This window comes from Tyto alba, unplaced genomic scaffold (assembly GCF_018691265.1).
Source record: "Tyto alba isolate M040663 unplaced genomic scaffold, T.alba_DEE_v4.0 Super-Scaffold_9, whole genome shotgun sequence".
NCBI lineage: Eukaryota > Metazoa > Chordata > Aves > Strigiformes > Tytonidae > Tyto > Tyto alba.
Window position 1 is genome coordinate 27,603,683 of NW_024881330.1, and position 24,602 is coordinate 27,628,284.

The following is a 24,602-nucleotide window of genomic DNA, read 5'->3' on the forward strand; positions in this document are numbered from 1 at the left end:
ACATATTTATTTTCCTCACAGTTTGAGCTAATATCTTCTGTATTAAACTGAAGATTGATTTCTCTCAGTAAAGTATCTGAGTTAGTTACCATGTCTAAATTAAATTTCTGAGCGGAAGTTACATGTTTATTTTTCTGTATATGTGTGTGTATGCACATGTTTTAAAATATCACCATACCTGTGCTAAAATGAGGGCTATTCGGTGACAGGCTGTTGTTCCTCTGAAGCCTTCGAGCTGAGCGTTTTCCTGGCCACTGAAATGAGGATACTTCTGTATTTTTTGGATCTTGTCTGCACAGAAACACAAGAGACTTCATAAGGTAAAGCATGTGGGAGAGCTCTCCTCTCTGTGTTCCCAAAATATGTTCTTATATGTTCCCTTTTGAATTCAAAAAGGAGAAATACCTACTACTGAGACCACTGAATTGTTTTCCAGATTTTCACTATTACTAATTAGTTGTGTTTATGTTGCTAGTCATTAGAGAAGTTTTTTAAAAAAATAAATAAAAAGGTGGGTTAAGATGGCATAAACCTGTCTTTTAGGGAGAGAAAGCTCAAGGTCAGTGTCTGTCCATGATGTGGTTCTGACCTGACCTAAAGAACCACCCACACCATTTCTTCATTCATGGGAGTTTCGTAACATCTCTGCAGAGGATCTGGGGTCATAAGAACAGCTAAAAGTGAGATACGAACTTTAAACATTAACCGCTTCAGCTTAAAGATTGGAAAGATAAACAGCAACATGTATCAGTTATTAAGGAAGGAAAACTGATGAGAACTATCTAATATTGTATGGAGGACAGATACATTTCTGGGACCAGTATTGAAACACAACAAATACAGAAATTAATTATGTCTGTACTGTGATGACAGAGTCACTGAAGCTTTAGAGTTTGTGTGAGGACTGAAAGCTGTCTCTACGTGGTTCTTCATCATCCAGCTGAAGAGCAATGAAGGACCAGGACTATGGTTAGTTTTGAAAAGTTAGTTGGAAGAGTGGTTGCAAAGAATTTTAGACAGTAACTTAAACAGATCAGTAAATAATTCCCAGCTTTGGAAAGCTCTCTGGTCTTCTGAAGCACAGAATGAAGGCTCACCAAAAGCTCACACACTGTGTTAATGAGATATTTTAGGATGGTATTTTTTGCAACATAAAATCCCCTCACAATAAGCCAGATTATGGCAGTTCCCCACTCTGGGCACTCTTAAATTAGTTTGAGAGTGTCTTAACGGGATTTTGATTCAGACAGTTTGCCCTGAGTTAAGTTAAACATAATTGGACATAATTTTACATAGGGACTGGGGCATTTGCACTAGGAACTAACTCATTTTCTGCAAAGTAGCTGTACTTAAATTGCTGAGTTTGCCTGGCTTTTCCATTGCTACCTCAGAAAATGGGGAAAATAGTATTTGGCTTAACAGCGTCACACCTCTCTCATTTTCTTTGCCATAAACCAAATTCACCATCCACGAGGATATTTCTGAACAACTGTACTGATAAAACTGGAGAAAGAAGTCTCCCCAATGCCCTAACAGACAGCCAATGCAGATGAGAAAGCTGGCAGCAAAAGGGATGTTCCTATCTCCCAATTCTACTCACTCAAGTGAGTAGTTTGGGTTACTCAGATGGTCTTTCTAGGCTGTATTTCTAGAGAGACTGTCCTAAAAGGCAAGTCAGAGAAGATGTCAATGATTACTGCAGAGGATGTAAGAGCATCTAAGTTAGGCTCCAGCTCTGAACTAGCCATTCAAGAATTCTTTCTCTCACATCAGCTGTGTGGGGAACCTGGAAAGATGTATGCATGAATGGAGGGGTATCTATAGTGTGCATACCTGGCACACCCTCAGCCTTTCAAAACCTGCTGATTCCTGCGGTCAAGTTGCTGTCACAAAACACCATTGTATTATTCATGTACTTCAGAGATCTCAAAACCAACAACAAAACCAACAAGAAAATTACATTTCCAAAAGAAAGAATGAAACAGCAATGCATTTTCTGCATTATGCAACATATGAAATGTTGAGATCTTCTTTGTCCATGAAACACAGTGGCTTGTATTTTGCTTTCCCTATCCTTTTTAACAATAGCTTACTGAGGAAAACAAATCCATAAAGCCAAGTACCTTTTCAAAAATTTTTTGATCCTTGATCCTACAAACCTCATCTATGAAGTCATGGTATTCAGCTAAACCCCTTGGATAGATATAAGTTACCCAGATGATTGAGAGTTTATACTGGATCATTGTGCAACCAGGAATGAAAAAAACCCTAAACTTGGAAGAAACAAACAAGGAGACAGTCAATTGCCTTAGTAATTTCAGAGCTCTTCACATTGCAGTGGTTTGGTTTCTGCATTTGATATTAAATAGTCAATGGATTTTAAAAGTCAAAGGAGCAGAGCCTAGGATATAATAAAATGGCCTTCCTACGTGCAACCCGCCACAGGATCAGATTGGAACCTGCTTGTATTCAGTTTCAGGAAAACTCCTATTAGTGAGTTCCTATATTGAATAAAAAGTGCATCCTCATTTCTCCTGTTATTCCTTACATCAGGTTGCTGGGTGAAATGTAAAATGGTCTTGGAGGTTCACAGTGACCCCACTCCTCACCCCCTTCACTGCAGCTGGGCAGAGGGTTTGCTCACCTCTCCTGCCGAGTCTGCTCCTCCGTGGTTTCCATGGCACACTCCAGGCTGCTCTGGAGGGACTGAAGCTGGTTCAGTGTTTCCTTCAAAAGAAAGCGAGTCACAAACTGCTCCAAATTAGAAGCTTCCTGATAGTCCTAAAAATTACATGGGAAAAAAAAAAAAAAAAAAAAAGGGTAAGGATTTGCCTACTGGGTTAGAAATACGTGAGGGAAGATTCAGACTTAATTCAGAAAGGAAGCAGCTTAGATGTTTTTGTGCTTATACATACAAACCATATAAGCAACCTTTATGCTTCTGGACAAAAAGACTTCTGAATTTCCAGGTATAGACATTGATCTCACCCAAACTGAGAGAGGCCCAGGTACATACTGGCACAACATAATTTCTACTCAAAAAGCCCCTTTTCCTTACATTCTTTAACTCCAGTTGATGGCAGTACCACATTACTTCTTAAGTATGGAAAAGCCAATATATGATTGACAACTACAGAAGTGAATTTAAAGTTTTTATTCAGATCCACTCTTGTGAAAATATGTTTATCTAGCCCACCAGACTGTCTCTGACAGTGCTTATGGGAATAGTATTTGAGCAGGGCATGTGCTTAGTGATACTCCCTGGAAAACTCCACTAGCAGCTTGGCTGAAGGACTGCCTATGCCAGAGAGATTGCGTTCTGAATTTTACCATCTTTGTCTGATTTTTGTTCCTTTAATTTAATTATTTTTGAAACCATACCTATATATTTCACAATCACATGAAAGGGACCCAAATGTTCTTTGAGTTGGAGCTTGGTTATTAGAAATGTTTGCACCTATATTTAGCAGTCTGTAATGATTTTTTTTGTAATGACATTTCTAATATATTTTATGTGTTCAGAAATATTTATACCTATTTTGCATAGATAATTTCAGAAATAAATTCTTATGCCTTCTCTCTCTGTGGCCCAGTGAATCATATTCCCATGGATGGGGTCAACTTTAATGTTTCTGGCAAGCCCTGATCTGCAAAACACAGTTTTGCATATGACATGGAGGTAATGCTGTGTGAAGGGAGTCACCTGTAAAATAATAGAAACACCCTCTTTGTTGTTTTCTCATTAATAAAAGTAATAGAGAGGATAGAGCAGATCCCTTGAGCCTCTGCTTTGTAGAGGTCCCATCAGGAACAGAGAGGGAAAATGGACTTCCATCTCAAAATCAGAATTAATTTGTTCATTCCTACCCTGATGGAAGTATGCTGGTATCCATTTTACTTATGTCCTCAGTCTGCTTATGTGTGCAGAAAACCCAGTCTGCTGAACTTGAAAGCCTTTGGGTACAATTCCATCTAAAATGGTTTCATAAAATATGAGGTGTGTTGAATGAAAGATTTCTCTAGTCACCACATCTGAAGACAGATGATGGTCTGTTATCTTCAAGCTTTAAGGAAACTTGTCATTTAAATGGTGTTGCCTCCTACTCTAGCTGAGAACCCATCTGAGTATTTTTGGCAAGGCATATGGGTATTTTTAAGCCCTTCCTTGCTCTTCCCAATGCGAATTGCAGCTTTTTTGACTTTTAGACTTCTCTTAGAATTTTTGCATGTATGTGTTTGCAATCAGAACACAAATATGGGATGTTATGAAATTTAAATGTAAAAGAAAAGATTATAAGATAAGAGCTTTAAAAGAATTTTGCTCTCAATGAGAGCAATCTATTCACAATATATGTTATTAAGTTAGTTCCTGTTGGAAGAATTCTGCTACTGAAATCTCAGATGTTAAACCACCTGTGAATCATCAGAAGTAATTTATGTATCCAGGAGCTTTATGGTCTATATTTACTTCTCTGTCTTCAGATTAATCAGGTGTGAGCCACTCTCCAACAAATAATTTCTTATTTATACATTTTTAAAAGAGCTACTTATGGCAGATTGTCTGTCTACCTTTTGAGTGAATACCTGAGACTCACACCAGTCCTATAAATAACATTTATGGCAACGTTTATGATTACTAAAGCTGGTTTTATTTTCTTCTAAATTGTCTCCATTGTAACTGATTTAAAACTTTGTACACCTGACAGAGATCATCTGATTTCGAAAAATTTTGATTCTCTGTGGCATGTTAGAAAAATGTGTGCAAATCTGTGTAGCATGGGCAGCTAAATAAAACCTTGCAATAGAAATCCAGGGTGTGTTTTAATTTTTCAGTTTTCACCAGTGCTCTTGGAAATAACGAAACAAAAAATGACAGAAATGACCATTTCTTGTAAGCTTTTGAATACCAATGCCATCTCACAAGGGTAGGATAATCAAAGTGGTTTAAAATTCTGGGCATCCAAAAAGTAAATGCTACAGATGCCTCCATATAGCTTCCTACTCATACTTGTAGTAAATCTGATACCACCATGCTGAATTATAATTTAAAAAGTACATTAACGCTGTTTAATTTTTCAGACTGTTCAGGTAGGCCCTTGCTGATGGGGGGATTGTATAAACATCAGCTGTGTAATACTTGCTGTTGTCTGAGGCTGGCTGCTTTTTGACTTCTTCAGAAATGCTTTCCTGCATCTGAAAGTTATTAAAGTTTTTTTTCATCAAAACTACTCCATGTTTGTGCATTTCACCAGGATTGAGTGTTTCTTCCTGTTCTGTTGTCCCATAAGTTCTGTATTGAAAGACATCCCTCTGGAAAAGGTCCTTGTGGTCTTTAAATATGGCTTAGAGTTACCTGAACAGATACACAGAGCTTTTTTTGTAAGGATGGGCTAGGCAGGCAGGATGTTAACGTCATTTGTGGGTGTCTAGAATTATTGAAGACTCTTTCCTTAAGTACATTTTACCCAAGTATTGGTGTTTACAACTCTTCTATGTGGAATTACTTGATTCTCTGAATGCACCCACTTGGGCAAATGGTTAATTGACATTTTTCTTTACATAATGGCTCTGAGGCCAGCAATTATGAGCTCACAGCAATGTTGGGCAACTTTGACTCCTGCTGCCCATTGAAAGATAACTAATCCTACCTGTCTTCTAAACTTTTTCGAAGATCATGGAAGAAGGCATTCAGCGTATAAAAGTTGTCAGCATTACTATAATTGAAGTCATGGAGGGAAAAGCATCCTCTGTTGCAATTCAACTCAAGCCTCAACTCCAGATCTCATCAATGAAGAATTACCAGCCATGCACTGTTATCCTTTCACCACTCTACTTCCTACAGAAAAGTGCCATCATTTTCATCTTATTAAAGGCAGTGCAAGATTTCACTAGAAGACAGAAAATGTTAATTCTGAATTAAGAAAAATGTGTATCAATTTACTACGTGTATATTATGGTAGAATCAGCTTAACTGGCATGCCCAGCATTTGTATTGTCAGTATAATGCACCACCAGTTGATAATAGGACTCACTGATGGCATCTGTACATAAACTAGAAAATTAGCCTGTTTCTTGAATTTCATTAGTTGTAAAGTACTGTTCATTAGCATATACATTATACTGCATAGCAGTCTGGGCAGTCCAGATGAAATAAGTCTGTGTGAACATATCGTTCTGCTTGTTAATTTTACTGATTGTGAGTGAATGAGCATAATTTTCCCCATCTTCCTCGTCAAGAGACAGCTGCGACCTTTGTGATCAGATAAGTTTTGGCTTTCCATTAATGCAACTGAAAATACATATAATTAGTGATTTCCTGTGGAAAAGGTCACAGTGGTCTTTAAAAGTGGCTTACAGCTATCTTAAGAGGTACAGAAGAGGTTCTCCTTTTATAAAGGCAGAGGAAGCAAGGCTTAGGTGTCTCCTAAGGGAGGCCACATCTTAGGGCTATCACAGGTTCAGTGACTCTCTTGATCCTCTTGAGCCCTGCTGCCAGCCCCAATCGTCTCCCCTTGGGTGACCTGACACCATGCTGATCCACTTAACAGAAAAGCAGCTCCTTGACATGGGGAAACAAGGAGATACCTGTCTTTGCTTACTTGGGGCAAGCAAACTCAACTTGGTTGGGACAAAAAGTAACTCTGAAATCTCTCAGAAGGGGTGAGAGCTTAGGCAGGAACTCCACGATCTTAGTGGGAAGGGATGTCTGGCTGCCATCTACTCCAAGCCTGTTTAGAGCAGGGCCAACCTCAAAGACAGTTCAGGCCACTCAGTGCCATGTTCACCTGAGTTCGAAATATCTCCAAAAATGGAGATTACACCATCTCCATGGGCAACCTGGTCCAGTGTTGCACCACCCCCACTGTGCAAAGTATTTTCCATATGCCTAGTCAGCATTTTCTTTTCTGCAAGCTGTGGCTGTTGCCTCCTGTGTTTTTGCTATGCACCCCTGAGAAAGACAGTGTTGTTTTGTCTTCTCTATAATCCTCCTTTAGATAGTAGAATTACATCTTTCCAGAGCCTCTTCTCCAAGCTGACCAAACCTAGCCCCCCTGGCTTCTCCTACCTATATTGCTCTTTTGTTATATAACAGTTTATGTTACATAACATTTTATAGCTTATTTATTTGTACTTTATTTTATTTGTAACGTTACTTATAATAGTTACTTATTACTTTTCTATTACTTTGCAATTTTCTGTTTCTTATTTTTTATGTTGTATCAAAGTAATTTAATAAAAATTATTTATGCTTGTCTTTACAGAAAATATTTCCAAGGCAACTGAAAAGTAGTTGTCATTGAGTAAAACTCAGTAAGGAATAATCTATTTAAATTTCCCTTGATCCTGGAACATTTCCTGTCCTGTATGTTTAGACCCTACATTAGTGGGAGAGTGCTTTGGGTTACAACTTTAAATTGAAGATATAAAATTAGTTAGAATAACTGTACTAAAAAGAATGGACACCTTTTTCATTTAAATCATTAAGATCTAGTTCTTCAGACTGTAGGATGGAGTCAGAACAGAGTCAGAATAAAATCATCACTTCAACAGAAGCCAGATCCAGACATGCTCACTGTGTTGATGTCACACAAATGCAACTTTTACAGCATCCTCATTGTAAGAGCGAGCAAAGGCATAACATGCCAACTATTAAATAGATTCAACTTCAATTTTAGAATGCAGCACAAAGTATACAAGTTTGTTGAAGTTTTACATTTGGAATAAATTACATGTTTATATTCTGCCTAGAGAACTGGGACAGTGACAGTCTCTACTAACCTCTTGCAGTGCTGACATAAGAGCAATGAAAGAAAATAAGCAGCCATGGGTGATTATAGGAGAATATTGAGACACATTTGTAATAGCATCCATCAGAACAGCACAAAAGAATTCATGCATGGATAAAAAGTAGCTCCTATTTAACTGCTCTTAAATGCACCACATAGATTAGAGACAAGAAGCTGTGCTTTGGCTGTGTTTTATATCAGCAGGTAGCAGGGATCTGTGTAATACCATTGCTCCTGGGAGAAGGTTGTAAGAATACAAGGAAAACATCAAAGCTGTTGGTGGTTTTGATAGGTATTGACAGGAGAATGGCTAGGTTAAATGTTTCTTTTTCTGCTGTGGAGACATTTCTATACACTTCTATGTTCAAATATATGGATATTACCTTAATTAAGGTTAGTTTTATTGTGGTTTGGGTTTTTTTTTGGTTTTTGTTTGTTTGTTTGTTTGTTTTGTTTTGGTTTTTTTTTTTTTTAAGTTCTGACTATTTAACATATCTTTTCTGCTACCAGCAAAAATTTGAGCATTGTCTCTTTCTGACCCAGTAGATATAAGACTGCCACAAAAAAGATCAAACAAGTTCCCGAGAGTTTTCATTACTCTGATAAGGAGCTCAGAGGAAAGAGGTGAATCTCTGGAATATTCTTGCACAACTGCTCAAAATTCATCACTTGCAGCTTTTAAAATTTATCTGTGTTTGACTTGACTTGCAATGATAGTCACAATCTTAAATAAATTTTATAGACAGAAAATCCTATTAAATGAAGTTCTAAAACCTCATTTAATAATGTCCCTAGATAAAAATAGCTGTTTATTCATAGGGTCCTCTCTGCCTTGTAGTAGGGTGAAACTGGTGATATATTTAGCACTATCACCAACATTCCTCTCTTCAGCTGAGTTTACAGGCAAACAGTTGAGCACATGGATTTATGCATAGAGGATCCAGACTTCAGTTCTAACCACTGGCAAGTCTGTCTCATCAGAAATTAAGGAATGGCAAAAAAACAACTCAAGGAATTTGGTTCAAGTCATCCATGGTCGAAAGAAAAAATGTTCGAATGGTTCTTTTTAGGAATTCACAGACTGTGTTTAATCAGTTGTATAGCTATTTTAGCTAGAAAAAGTAGAATATGACAAACAATTATGCCTGCAAATAGGAACAGTTCTTAAAAGCTTAAGCTGGAGCTTACTAACAAAGTCATTTATTGCTCTGATATTTTGATGTTACTACTTTTTATTCCTTTGATGAGTTCTGATTACTTAGAAAGGACTTGTTGAAAAACTCCCACCAAAATTTTAAGCTGATAAAGCTTTGAAATTTAAACAACACCAAAATGCACAGAAGGATCCTGCTTTACTCCACTTTTTTGTTCTATTTTTAACTGAAAAACCTTAGACAATTCTTCAGAGTTCAGTCAAGAAGGTCCAGTCTTTAGGACTCTGTTCAACAATTGCTTTAGAATCCTCTCTCAGTTCATAGATCTCATGTTGAACACTTAATATTTTAGAGAGGTATATTTTGTCTAACATTAGAGCTGAATGAAATGCCTGTGAGAAATGAAAGTGGGAGTGGCACTATACCTGTCATTTCTTTGAATGAACGGTATGTATGAAATTTTGAAATTTTTCCCATTTTTTCTTAGAATGAAAAATGGAACTATTTTTTCACTAGGAGAATCTTTTTTATGTTCTTTTGGCCCAACAATTAATGCATTTTTTGCTGCAGCATATCCAACATCTGCCCAGAAAGGTAGGATGCTTTTTTTCTCCATTCAATTTTGTATTTTTGAGGCTGGGCACTGGCAGTGCAGGGCACCTAATGCCTCATCTGCAGGCAGCCAAATCTTTTATTGGTTTTCCAGCTTTGTCTCTCCCTTCAGCTCCTCTGTGAACAGCATGAATTTACAGCAAATCTTTTAACCCTAATTCCCCTCCATGGTATTAACTTATGACATCCATGCAAGTGGTGCCTAGCCACTGAAGGTACCTGAAGATAGCTGATAAGATGTGAAAACACACCATTAATGCAAAGACAAATCCTGAGTCTGAAATTTGCTTGATGAGCTGGATGATAAATATTCTGACAGGATGTTTTCTGATGTGGAATTCAGAAAGTACTCACTCTTCATGAAACTCTCTTCAACAATGAACTTTTAATCAGCATCTTACATCTTTTAAAAATTATGAGAATCAAAACCCGTACTCACTGTAATGGAAGGAGATACAGTGTATATCCAAATAAACTAGTGCAATAGAGTTAACCACCATTAAAAGACAGCCTGAAGCAATCAAATATAGAGGAAGAATTAACTGTGTGCAGTTAAGAAATACATTACATTGCAGTATTTTTGTCAATTGGCTTACAGTATTGATCATTGCATGCTGCAGTATGTACCACTGCTGCTCTTTATCCCTTGAACTTCACCTGTGTGCCTTCAGGTTTTTTATGCAATCTTCATCCTAAATAGATTTATATTTCTTTATCAGGAATAATAAAATCAGTAACTCCTTTTTACTCTGGATTCTCATTTCCAGTGGAATCTGGTTATTTTGTCCACTTTAAAACATCAATATGGGAGATGGCTATGTCATTTTAGACTGAGGCTGACCTGAAAAAAAACTTTAGTGATGAATGCAAGGAACAAATTAACTTGGTTCAAAGCCAATGCATGAAAATTAATAATCAGGATAAACTGAGTAATACCTGCCTTAAGCTATTCTTTGGCAGCAACTATTCATTACATTCATTCTGCTAAAGGTGCTTTTATAAAAAGTGCAATTTCAAAGCAAACAAGACTAGATTCTGTGGAAACTGTTAATAAAATCTAATCATGTGCAAAAAGTGGGGCCAGTCAATTTAACACAAATTTTGAGAGAAAAAAAAATGAAACAGAACAATTTAAAACTTCATTTTTGCTCAAACGGAACGTTATGTGTGGAACTGTTGTTGACATGTGCTTGTCTATCTTTTTTTTTGCAGTTATTTTGTTTTGCAATATAATTTACATAATCACTACTGTTACTATTACTCAAACATGCAATTAAAAAAATCTAGGTATTCTAGTCTGTAATGGGTATCAACCCTCCAGAGTGCAGTGATTTACATAACGACTATAAATGCACCATCAGTAACTAAATTCCATGCCCCTGTGTTACTCTTTCAGCTCCTATAATCTTCTCTCTGACTGGTTCCTATTTTTAGACTGTTCAAGAAGTTTTCCAGTAATAACAAGGCTGCATTGACTTCACTTAGCTTTGGGGTTTTTTTGAGCAAAGCAGAAAAATGAATGATTTCATAGGAGCAAAGAATTAGACAGTCACTGAATTCAGCATGTTGCTGTTACACACCACACACTCCCCTTTCTATGTTTTTGCAAGCAATGTTTAAAAAGTAGTTAGGATTTTTTGCCCCCACATGCTTGGAAGGCTATTCCAGAATTTTATTGCTCTACTGAATAAGAATTATCTTTCATTTCCATCCTAAACATAATAAGTCTGTGTTTTGCATATTTAAACGCTGGGTATAAACCAGTCATGGTTACTGCTGCTTAAGTGGTGTTTGCTAGTTCACCGAGTCTGGTCCCCAGCTATCACAGACAGATCATTTGGTGTCCTTCATAAAATAGTTGCAAAGGAGGGAAGCAAGTTCCTTCAAAGCTAAGAACATGAGACTTTACAGAGGCTGAAAAGGAGAAAATTTGTAGTGGCCCATCCCTCATTTTCTAAGTTGTCTGCCATCCGTTTCCATGGCAGTCTGCAGTGCTTTTGTCTCCAAAAGAAGAACTGTATCTCTGTATTTACAGGAGGAGTGTGCACTCAGAAGGTCATTGCTCTCTTGATTCAGTTTTGAAAAAGTGTACATTAACTTGTCTAGCCAAAGTACCTTCTGGCTTTCATCTGTGGAAGAAAGATTTGGCTGTACTTTTGAGGAAGAAAAGAGATGTAAAGAAATGGAATGAGAACAATGAAATAAGGATGATGAAAATACAACAGAGAACAACAGATTAAGGGGGAATTTTCAATAATTGTTTAAACAATTTCCTACTTCGCTGACAGTCCCTCTTGGTTATTTTGATGTTCCCTTTTCTTCAGATTTGAATATATTATTTTGCTGCTCATAAATGTTTTCTATTGGCCCGTACAAAAGTCCTGCCCCAGTCCATCCAGGAGGTTGCTGTTGCATTATAATTATTGGATTTGCATTTCAGATATAAAGTTATATAGGGTCAAGCTCCACTCTTACTCACTGGATCAAAGTTTAATCTTATAAGAACTGGTAACTATAAAAGCCAGTTTCAGTTTACTTTTTTTTTTTTTTTTTAAAAAAAAAAAAAAAAAGAATCTATTGGACTATTTACTTTTGAAATTAAAATATATGGTCTACTAAAGATAACCAATATAATCTAAGAAACAGCTTAGATATGGAGTTTTTTGTTGCTGGAGGTTGGATAACTTTTACCAAGGGTATAGTGGTCCTAATTCACCTTTGAGACAGCTCACATGGTGGCCCTTGTGACTGCTGCACAGACTCTGCATTTGCAAGGAAAAAAACCCAACTGCATGGGCAGTTATTGCCACTCTGCCGAGGAAGCAGCCTTCACTGTGTGGGTGCTAGTGGGGACACACGGGCACATATCCTGGCTGGGAAATGACCCTGTAATGTTGTCTAAAGAGAAGACAGGAGGCAAGAGAAGAGGAGAGTGCTCTTCAGCTGGTGAAAAAAAAAAAAAAAAAAAAAAAAAAAGTGAACTTCAAATGGGTGTTATGACTTCGGTAAAAGGCACTGACAGATCAGGGTAAGCCACCACCAGCTCTTCCTCTGGGAGAAACACTTTGGAGACCACAGAGCTGTTCAGGTACCTAAACTGGAGTCTGGTGCCCTACAGAGACTCACCTGGTGTTCAGCTGCTGCCTCAGAAGGGGGACTCATCCTGCCCCTGGGTCTCCTAGAGGTCCTGTGTGCTGTTTCTCAGACCTGTGAAAGTATCTTGGACATCCCTGAATACCACAGGTTTTCTAAAATACCACTAGATGCCTGTTTAAACCCCTGAATAATTCTATATCATCAACTTAATTTCATATGAAAATGACATTTTTGATGCCTAAATGAGCTTTTGCTAGTTTACCGAGTACAGAATTATTTCACCACCATTAGCAGGTTGCATTTGCAATAAACTACGGCAATACCAGAAATAAAAATGATAGAGCAAAACTTGTTCTTACTGAATAACAACAATTTTATGGCTTGATAACTTAAGGAAGACACGTTCTTTAGTCTGTAAGTTTCTGATTTTCAATATTCACAAGTCAATAGAAGCAAGATGTCAAGCACCTTAAAAAAACTAGTCTATTTTTATCTATCTACATCATTACTCAGTGACAGATTTTATTTTCTGTGCTGCAGGTTGCACTGTTTCTCTTTGTTGTATTTATATGTGACTGCAAGCTACGGAATGTAAAAAAAATGCATCTTGCTGAAAATGTTATGCTTATTTGGGTAATAAAAAAAGTTAACATTAAATATTTTAATTAAATATGCTTCTGTGTTTTGTTATAAAAAATGTCAGAAAAAAAAGGTTTAGAGAAACAAGCCTTCCAATGCATTTGTACTTTAGTTGAGTCTTTAATTTTTAATGTTTCCTGTACATAAGATGAAGAAGAAACATGATAAACAGAACTATCCCAGCTTGTACTTTGATCAGGAAAATATCAACCTGGCAGGTACAAGAAAAACAACTGACACCAATGATTAATCTGTCCTCACCACTGCTGTAAAAGCAGCTCATGCAGACTCTCCATCCTACAGAGAGAAGTTATCAAACATCAAATGCCACAGGTCCCTCTAAAAATCCTCAGATAAATGTTTTCCTTCCTTGTGTAAGGATAAAACACAAGAGACCAGCATCAAAACAGAAGGGCTGTAGCTTCCCCAGCATCCTTTGGTAAGATGTCTTTTGTATTAAGAGTATGTTGTTTGTAAATACAACTCAGTCTTTTCCCTGCTGAAAGATAGCCTTTGCTATATCTAATTATCTGCATTTTTAGCTTAGCACCCTTCTCTTCAAGCGACGGAGCATGGACCACTCCTACGCCACCAAGAGTTTCCCCTTTTCCCAGGTACTATTTAGCTTGGTTAGGCTTGAGGGATCTGTCCCCAGAATGGCGAAAGGAAGTCTGGTTTCAAAGTTTCTTGAACCTGCTAACACACGGGAATATTTACTCCAGTAGGTGACTTGATATTTTCACTTTCAGATAGCACAAGACTGGAAGACTGGAGAAAAGCTCACTTCAAGCAAGCTGTGCTGACAACCCTTTCAAGCCACAGAGGGCAATAAAGTACACAGAAATTATGCTACAATTACCTTGCAGGAGTCAGTTTATCTGCTAATATGTTGGGTTAAAAATATTTACACATGGAAATAATTCGGAGTGACGAGGACACCATTGTTGACCTTGGTTCAAATCCAGGAGTCTGCAGCCAAATCAAACTCCAGTTGCTCTTGGTAGGAGATCTTTCTGACTAAAGGCTGAACAGGTTAGGAACATTTGCAAGTAAAATCCAAGGTATTTATTCATTAATGCATGTTATTTTCAAAACTGATCATGAATTAAAAGAACAAGATATGTGCAAAATCTACTTGGGGCACACTTGTGTACTGGACTTGCACTTAGGAGTCAAATAATGCCACACACTTTGGTGTTATCAAACTTACATTAACATATGCCAAAAAGTAAAGAAAAGTCTATTAAACTCTACGTTTTAGGGGGTTTTAATCTCTAGTTCTGTCTATATCTGGAATAAGGAGGGTTTATAGATTAGGTTTTTATATTTTTCAGACATGCTGATTCACTGTTCAGCTTTTCATTGAAGACTGACACATCTTCCTTCTCCAGGGTTTCCTTGGAAACTAAAGCTGAACAATTTTTCTAGGTCTCCAATTCCACAGCTGCCTCTCGTGCTGTCCTGGGTTGAGTGAATGGTGGGGTTTTTTGGTGGCAGGGGAGGGGGCTATCGGGGTGGCCCCCTGTGAGAAGCTTCTCGAAGCTCCCCCAGCTCTAAGTCAGCTCCACTTCTGTTTGGGAAATTGAGCCAATCAGCTGCTCCTCTGCAATAACGTATTTAAGAAGGGACGTGGTGACGGGCAGTGGGACTTGTGAGGAGGAGTTGCTGCAGCTGCATGAACACCAAGGTCAGTGGAGGAACGGAGGAAGAAAGGAGGGGGGAGGTGTGCCGGAGCAGAGACCCCCCTGTATCCTGTGGTGAGACGGCAGGGCGGCCCCCCCCTGCCACCCATGAAGATCTGCGGTGGAGCAGACATTGATGTGTGGCCTGTTGCTCCTGCTCGACTGATCAAGGTTCTGTGCCCGAAGAAGGCCGGGGTCTCATGGAAAAAGGTAGCCCCGCTGCTGTAATTCAGTGCTGGGAGGATTGCAGCATGCGGGGGAGTCCCAAGCCGGAGCAGCTCGGGAAGGGCTGCAGCCGTGGGAGAGAATCCAGTCGGAGGAAGTTAGTGACCCATGACGGAGCAGTGTGGGGAACGCTGCGGCCCATGGGAGGAATTCATGTTGGAGAAAGTTTGTGGAGGACTGTCTCCTGTGAGAGGGGGACCACGATGGAGCAGGGGGGAACAAGTTCCGGACACTCCCCTCACCGAAGATGAGGGAAGTGGCAGCACTGACTGCACCCCCCATTCCCTGCCTCTGCGCCACTGGGGGAGGAGGTAGAGATATCGGGAGCAGAGCTGAGCCTGGGAAGAAGGGAGGGGTGGGGGGAAGGTGTTCTCAAGATGTGGCAATGCTTCTCACTGTCCTACTCTGTTATGTGTTGTTAGTGTCTGTAATAAATGTATGTTCTTTTTTTCTTCCCCTAACGAGTCTGCCTCTTGCTCGTGATCATAAAGGGGAACTTTTCCCCATCCCAGTCCTATCTCGAACCCCAAGCCTGGCTCTCTGTCCCTTCTCATTGCCGGAGGGGAAGGGAGAGAGAGCTGCTGCATTGTGGTTGGCTGCCAACCAGGCCTAAACCATGACATGTGCAAAGTACCTATTGAGTACAGGCTACCTGAATTGGTAGGGAAGCAGGGATTTTCTATAGGAAGGACTGAGTTGTGTTTGTTTATTTGTCTCTAAACTGGATAAATAAAATGAATGAAGTACCAAGTTGTTAATTTTTCCCCAAAAATATTTAAGACTGAATGAGCTGCCTTCCTGAAGTGGCATGCACTCAATGATGTTCACACTCTTGTTTCTACTAATTGGAATTAAAAATATTTTTTCCAGTGTCAGCCTTGCTCTAGTTCTACCATCTCTAATGAATAGTCATTTGGAATATTCCTGAAAGAGAAAAAACCCATTAATCTTGAAGCTTCAACCAGGAAAGGAAAATTCAAAGAAACTGTGGTTTGGTTATTTTTTAAATGAGCTCTTCAAGCAGACAAATTAACCCTTATTATTATTACAGATTTTCTTATCCATTTTTCTAATCAAGCTAATAATTACTTCTTACGACTTGGATTGGTCTACTGGGACTCCTCCTTGTAATTAACTTCTGAAGTAATTCTTAAATGCCATCTTCTATTTACTTTCAGTAGTCATCAGATGACGTCCTGCCCTTCAGCAGTAGTTTATACACAGGGCTCATTTTTAAAAAACATTATGCATAGATAGAATAAACTGATCTGTTGCTTTTTAGTGTCCAGCTCAATGAGGCTGTGAGTCAGTGCACATTCACTTCATTAGGAATGGGAGATGCACAGCATGGCTGGAGAGACATTCAGCTTACTGGCTCAAGCTCCAAATAAATAAGCTACACTTTTGCGTTTTCATTTTGGCAGTTTATGTAAAATGTATGAGTACTACACTCTTGCAAACACCCGAATGCCAAAAGATAACAGCTTTGCTACAGAAGCACAGCTTTCTCCCCATTGATCTCTCCATTGATTGACTGAAAAAAACAGTTGTTGGGTTGTATTTTTTTTTCACCCCACAGGAACTCACTGAATACTTTTGGCTGATATTTCTGTTCTTGACAGCTCGCCTTCAAGTGAGTAATCTTGTGGTGGAGGTCTAGGGCCAGGTTTGGAGGATGTTGGTTCACTTCCTTCCCTGGTTTGTGCTTTCCCTCCCCTTTTGAAGCTGTTCCACCTTGCACAGAATATTTAACTGTTTAGCCAGGGAAAAGAAGCATATTACCCAATGTCTTGATGCATTTTTTGATCAGACATCTAGCTGGGATGTGGTATGAACAAGCAGATCTGAACATACGAGCGGGTATGACCATAATGAATTGGGTGCCAAGTGAATTGGCCACCTAGCATGTCCTGCAGCACAGCTACATCCCCCGTCAGACAGACGGATGGAGAAACTGAGCTTCTCCGCCTGAGAAACATCTCCTTCCTCCGGGTGAATGTGCTCTTGCTGCGCTGGTGGGCAACAGCCCTAACACCTCAGAGTCTGAATTCTGCTTTTGTTTAAAATGCCTAAAATGGAAATGAAATCTTGTTCTTGGTCAGGAGGTTTCACTCAACCCGAATTTCTACGTCTTCTGTTGTTACTATCAGAAATACTTTCAAGTGTTTTACATTGGTCAGTTGTGTTTTAGGACACACAGCTGCTGCCTAAAGGATAGTTTTATATACATGAGGGTATTGGGGTTCAGCTTCAGGGAACACAGGGAGAGCTATTATAGCCCTTTTCAATCTTCTTAAACTATCCTGGAATCTACATTTAACAATAACATAAATACAGCTCCCCGGTATGTCTCCAGATGACTCTTGCCTACCTAATTTAATGTTAGTCATTAATATAGTTTAAGTCCTTAGCATCTTTATATTAACATGTTTTCTACTTAAAAAACTTGATTTTTTTTTTTTTTAATTCAGACTATTTCCAAATTTCCAAAAATACTGACAATACTTACCCACATTTGGCACAGGACATGAAACCCGCTCTCAGTACAACAATATGAAGAACATTCTTCAGATCATTGGGAAAGACAATTGTGGTTATATCCAAACTGTAGTACTTTGCAGACAGAGCTTTACAGCTTTGATACTCAATCATTTTGACAATCATTTTCCTACAGACCTTTGCTACAAACATGTATATGTGGAAGATCTTAAATATGAATTAGTAACTTTATCTAGATAAGAAAAATACTGGATACATGTTCAAATAAACAAAACATACAAGGTAAAGAAGATTTCACAATTTTTACTTACTTTCTTTGTTTTGTCCATTGCCTTCAATATGGTTATGTTTAAGTCTTCCAAGACAGATAAAACGTTTTCATACTCTCCTAAGTGCTGGGAAAAATATTCTAAAAGAAGAAGAAAACCCATGTCACCTATTAATGACCTGAAAAATCAATATTTCATTAAATATAAATTTTATCAAGTCTGAATTCAGTTATGGTATTATTAATTATCTGAATATATGAAATGAACAAGAGTTACAATGAAAAAGTTGATTTTCTTTTTAAATTTTGTATTATTTTCCCTCAAAATCATTCCTGGAGTACTTAAAAATAACAAAATCAGTGTTTCAAAACATTTTATTTCAATAAATGAGTTGCCAAATTGACAAAAATTTAAAATGTCTGTTTGAGAGCTGAAACCAGTATTTACTAAATGTCTACATGTTCTTTCTAAACTGGATTTTCAGTCTAATAGTCTACAGCTACTAGCAGGAAGTAATGTTTTCATGTGTATATCTACTAAATCTGATTATATTGATACAAAAATGAATAATTCTGGTAAAGCCCCTATATGAGTAAGGTCAAGTGGGGGCTGTTGTGAGTTGGGGTCAGCTGAGACTGGTTGCTTCTCTCTGAACAAAAAACAGACAATGAGTTGGCCAGATAAGCTTCTAGTCCCAGGTAGTGTGGTTATATTTTTAACAAACACGATGCATGCAAAATATTTTCATCAAAAATCATGGAAATAATATAAATTGCAGGATGTCCTTGCATATCTGTTCAAAGCAAAGGGCATTTTAACATGAAGCTGATATAAAATCAGGGGGCATAACTCAATCAGAGGGATTACAGTGAGAGAAAGAGGCAAACCTGGGAAATCATGACCCAAGTTCCCATTTGGTTGATGCAATAAAATACAGTGAAGGGAGGCACAGGAAAGAAAAAGCGTGAGAAAGAAAGGAAGATGATGTTAAAGCTAGAGACTGTGTTAAGGCATTTAAACATCAGATGACCTGGAAGAGCATGAAAAACATCTAAATGGCAAACGGGAAGAACAAGATTAGATAGGAGCTTTTGAAATAATGAATAGTAATATTTTGAGGCTTTTAAGAGGTCAGCATGAGCTTCTCAAAGGAGTCATGAAAGCATGAGGTTTCGGGAACATTGCAATATAACCTGGTATTGCTGAGAGGTTGAATAAAATGCTTTAGAATGAAAATGTACTGTGAATTAGTATCCTGGAAGTGAAGCTTCATTTCTGATGACAACTGAGACACCACAGAAAGAGCTATATAATCACTAGCTTAAACATGTGCTGAGTAAACTCAGTACTAGATTCACAGATGAGAAACACCCTTGTGGCAACCTAAGAAAGATTCAAAAGGCAGCTGAAGAAGCCCATATTTAACCAAACCAGATGGAAAACAGAGCAAGTGCCAGGCTGACACCCCCCTTAGCTCTCTGGCCAGCCTGAGGCAGCTAGTGGGGTCAGGTGCTGAGCAAACTCCAATGAAACTTCAACAGCAGTAAATCCCTTGTGGAACAAAACCACCTGTTTTCCTTGACCAGTTTTATATAATTTGGACCAGGTGCTTAACCACCAATTCACTTCAGCTGAGTCTCTTGTCACATTTATAAGCCACAGGCTGAGGTGCTTCTCAGTGGGTTCCTGGCTGTGGATAGAGTTATTCTGTGGGTGAGTAAGTGAGTTGGTATTCAACTTGATAGTATTTTTGACTTTTATAGGTCCTTGATTGTTGGCTGTTGGAAAATTTATCAGGCAACCATTTTTCCCCTCAGAAATAGGCTTGTTTTGACAAATATAACTATTTTTTTAATGTTTTACAGGAAGACTTGCAGACATTTTCTGTGAATTGTTTTCTGCTGCAAGCAGCACTCCTAAATCAGGTCCCATAAGGTTAGCTGGAGAGCAAACTCTTTTGGGGAGATGACTCACATCCCAGAGTGTGATATAGAAAGGGGTAACTGGGCCAAATTCTAGGCCTTGCAGGAGTTGTTTGTGATGAAGGATAATAGAACTTGTCAAACTGCTGTTCTCACTGACTCAAGTTGGAGGAAAGTAATGAATTTTTGTCCAGTGGGGTACTAATATAATAATCTCTTGGAAAATTGTCAAAGCACTCACATCTCTGGAAGTGATAAAATAACTAGAAAAAAATATCTCACATGAAAGGGAAATAAGATTAAAGTTATCTACCTATCTTTACATCAGAGAAGATCTTAAAGCTCAGAGAATGTGAACTATTGATTAGGAAAAATATGTCCAGAGTAATTTCTGTGTGTAATAGATGATAGAGTCTGAAAAGATTGAGCCACTTGCATTTTTCCAGAGGTTCTTCCAATGGAAATTATTTTCTGTTTAGGTTACAAAGATTAAACAGAAAAAAAAAAAAAAATCATGGTATGTTTACTTGCACAGGGTTGCCACAGGCATAGATTATGTTCTTGCCTGAAAAGGAACTTACCGCAGAGCTCTTCTGTGTCAAGATTGCTGAAAAGATAAAAGTATAGAAGGTTAGCAAGCTTAGCAATGTTTGTTGTTGATTTGGTAAATAGTACATCTCAAAGATTAGCCTGACTGGGATAGGAAGCCTCCCTGCCTGGGCTGCAGCGGGAGGTGAGAGTGCCTGGCCCGTGCTCTGCGGCATTAGGGAGCTTGCCCTAAGCCAAAGGCTGTAGCTGTGCTGCAGCCTCTCTGAAGCTGGCTGCAGGTGCAGCCTCCCTTCTCGATCCTGTTCCCACTGGCACCTTCCTACTCACTGACAACCCTCTTTGGAGGTCCTCGCCCAGCCCTTGTGCATCGCAGTGCAGAGTCACTGCTCCTCAGGCTTTACTCATTTGGTCCTAGTGCTGGCAGAAATAATTCTAAACACCAGATTTTTCCCCACCGCCACCTTTCTGCCTGTACTCCTGTCTGTCGTGCTGGACAGCATGGCTCTGAGAGCTTAGCCTTCCATCCTAAATGAGAGAAAACCCAATAACTTTTTCCTATTCGCGATCCTCACTGTGCAATAGTGCTCCATGGGAGAGACAGTACAGTAGGAAGATAAAACCAGACATAACTCATCAGCACACATAATTTCTAAGGCTTCCTGGCCCAAAACCCCATTTTACCAGTACTAACTTCAGCAAAATTAGTGATATGAAAAATATAACTGTATTTCCATATTCCTGTGATAAATTTATATAAATACATAAATGTATGCAAGTATTCTATACAATTCAAAACTGTTCATTTGAAACAGATTTCATCTTGATCAACTCTTAAGCCATTTTTTCTCTCTGAGGCTTTAATAGTCAAAAGACAAAACAGCTGACCTACAGATCAGTTCTGAAAGTTAGCATATTGACTTTCTTCCAAGGAGAAGAAACTGGTTATTAAAGAAACTTAAACATGAATGTCCTTTTCAAATCTTGCTGAGGGGTGAATATTGAACGGCTGATTGCACTTAGGATTTTTTCACTTATCTTTTTAATAAGATTTTTTTATTGACCTTTTAATAAAATGATGACACAGTATTATCCTAAAGGGCCTTTCACCAATGCTAACTTCCATACATCTGGGTTTTATTTCATGAGGGAGAGAAACAGACAGAAATTGCAGGATCCTGGGTTGTCACAGACTTGCATACTCAGGGCTATAAAAACTTCTGAATGCTTTTAATTGCTGATGAAAATGGGATTTTCCTACAACTTTTATTAACTGAAGGTGACCTTATCGGCATTTGAACAGGCCAAGTTGGATGGCTGCAAATGAGTCTTGCATCTGATTTTTCCAATGACCTTGGTGGCAGGTATAATGAAATTCATAGTCTGTGAGAGTTGGTGCTGAAGCTGAGAAACTTAACTCTTAGGTCAACAAATTATGTGATGGAAAAAAGTGTCTGTGACTCTTTAAGGCCATTCACCACAGATCACTATGGCATCAGTGATCAAACATCTGACCAACCACTTCTACAGTTCAGCAGTCATTTTTGGAACAGTCCAGACATTTACTTCTTGAATGTAAACCGAAACCCTGAAAGCTGGAAAATTGCCTGAGTCAACAAGCAGTGACAGAATATGATGATGTTAAATGACAGGAGTTTGCTGTTATGATGTCTAATCTTTCTTCATTGTCCCTGCATTTTCTGCCCCTTCACATCATCTGCTCTAATGCCTTCTCTTGGAAAAAGACATTTCTGCATTTATTTTAATGTACAGTTTGATAATTGTTTTTAAAAGAGTCTTTCATATTGTTAGCCAGTCAAATTCGCACTCTCTTCAAATTCATATTAAAATCAATTCTGGTCCTTGTTGTTCTGCAGTATCCTCAGCAGTGTTGTAGCAGAAGCTTTCAGCATTGGTGTCAGCAGAACATTGCTTTTAGTCATACTGACAGGAGAGACACAGCTGCAAATGGCTACAAGTGAAAATGGAAAAGTATTTATTTAGATGCTGAATTCATTTTCAGTTAGAATTGGGCACCTGAATAACAAGAAAATTATTGTCCAAAGTGATTTGTGCAGTAGCTTTCAGGAAGCCTGTGACAGAACATAGAAATGACATAAAGAGCATGGATTTCGGTCTAGTATACTCATAGTATTTCTTTGTTATGAATACCCTCTGAGGCTCCATTGTTTTTTGCATCCTATTTGAAGGGGATGCTGTTCTATGTAGGGAAACTATAATTTGGGTCACTGATTATTTAATTCTTTCAGAAATAATAACATGCTGCTTCAAACACAGTCATGAACAAACCTGTAAATATCTTTTCTGTATACAAACAACTTTAAGCTCCCTGCAGGATGCTACAGAAACAAAGAAGTTTGGAATATATTTAATAGTACAGGATTGAGGTGCACACCAGAGGGCTGTTTCTACAACTCAATACTCAGGTTTATAGTGGGCACATGCTCATCATTTCAGTGGGTATGTATGCCAAGGATGCTTCTCCTTAGACCTATAATCTGGCAGTGCTGAACATGTTATTTGCAATATTTGCTGGATGACTCACATACAGGCACCAGCACTCCACTCACGACAAGCGCCCAAAGAAGAGGGTGCAGCCAAATGTAGTCACGGCATGTCAGCACGATAATTTTTTAAACTTCTGCTCTTGGTTTGCTTTCTGACTACGAAATACAATCCTTTTACATGTCTGACTTTGTGTCTAAAATGTTCTCTACCTAATAACATGAGCTTTTTTTAAAGGATTATTACAAATATTCCACTGAGCAGTCCTGATCATTGAAAAATTGATCATACCCGTTTCTCAGTGACAGAAACATAAGCAAATTCATTTGAATGAACTGTGACAAAAGTGCCTATTTGTGGTACCTCTGGAAGAGGTCCAAAATGTAGGAGTGCAAAGCAGCTGTGATCCCACCCTTGTCCTGCCCAGCACTGTCAGCTGTGGACTGGGGCCAGCCAAGGAGGAGGGAAGGTCAGAGCTATTCCACCAATTCACTGGTGTGAATCTACCAATCCACAGCCCCATCCACTGACCTGACACATAAGAAAGGCACTTCTAGGCAGAGGTACCAGCAGAAGATATGTATATTTTCCCTGGGCCACAAGAAGAGGCAATGACATCTCTTCAGCACAGGCATTATATATGAAGTATGGACTCTGGCATCTGAAGCAGTTATTTTATTGAAGAATCCAATACTATATGAAAGACTTTATGAACTAACTTAATTTAGGAAATTCATTGCCATGACTATCATAGCTGGAAAAGGATAACACTTTCTTCCTCAGATCTCTCTTCATTCTCAGATTTATTTCAGAGGCTGGAACCAACTCTTTTTTGGGTCCCATTTACATGCCTCTGCTAAATTTGGTTTTAGGGAGGGAAGTTTGAGGCTGGTATGTCCTATTGTTAAGTAGAAGCATATAATTTATGACTGAAAGGAATTAAGTGCTACTTAGACTGTGCAAGGGTAACTGAATAGTCATCCATGGACAATCTCAGCCAAAAAGCTGCAAGCTCTTTGCAACAAGAAAGACTGCATACCATCCCACTTCAAGTCAGCAAGATAAGTGCTGCAACACTACAGAGGGTGTTGTTCAAAAATCTTATGTGTACGCTTCCATTTTAAGGATATTCTGCTTCACAGCTCCTTTGCAACAGTGAAGACCTTTTTTTTCAGGCTTGTTCAAGGTTTCTTATCAGTGGAGGCAAAACTGCCTTTTGCCATCAGTAGGATGTGGTGTTGGGACAAGCCCAGGCATTGGCCTCTTGCCACAGAAAGGGGAGAGGAGGAAGAAGGGGCAAAAGTGGGACAGAGCTCCCAGGGCTGGTCCCTGGGGAGCCAAACTTCCCACTGCCCTGAGGACACTGTCTCTTCAACCCCAGTGCCAGCTGGACTGTGTGCCCTCTGGCCTTTCAAAGGCAACAGCCTGCTTGTCTTTCTGGACTCTGACACGGGCAGTGGGGTCGCAGCTGTTTTAATGTCCCATATTTTGCTGCATTAAATAATTGCTTGGTTTACTTATGCTTAGCTCCAGGCCAAGTGATATCTTCAGAATCACCACTTACTGCTCTGCATGTGGCAGAACTATGAGAGAAAATAAAGGTTTTTTTCCTGACTAATAACTTGTCTGAAAAACAACCCCCCTA

General features: G+C 38.7%; 1 protein-coding gene across 1 annotated transcript in view; it reads right to left on the reverse strand.

Annotated features, from left to right (window-relative positions):
* NECAB1 (N-terminal EF-hand calcium binding protein 1) overlaps positions 1-24,602 on the reverse strand; it is a 61,801-nt gene that overhangs the window by 14,449 nt on the left and 22,750 nt on the right. The window contains exons 4-7 of the mRNA XM_042786254.1: positions 20,467-20,492; positions 18,006-18,103; positions 2,645-2,781; positions 179-291 (exon numbers count right to left, since the gene is read on the reverse strand). Of these exons, the coding sequence (XP_042642188.1) occupies positions 179-291; positions 2,645-2,781; positions 18,006-18,103; positions 20,467-20,492 (374 nt within the window). The remainder of the gene's footprint in view (positions 1-178; positions 292-2,644; positions 2,782-18,005; positions 18,104-20,466; positions 20,493-24,602) is intronic.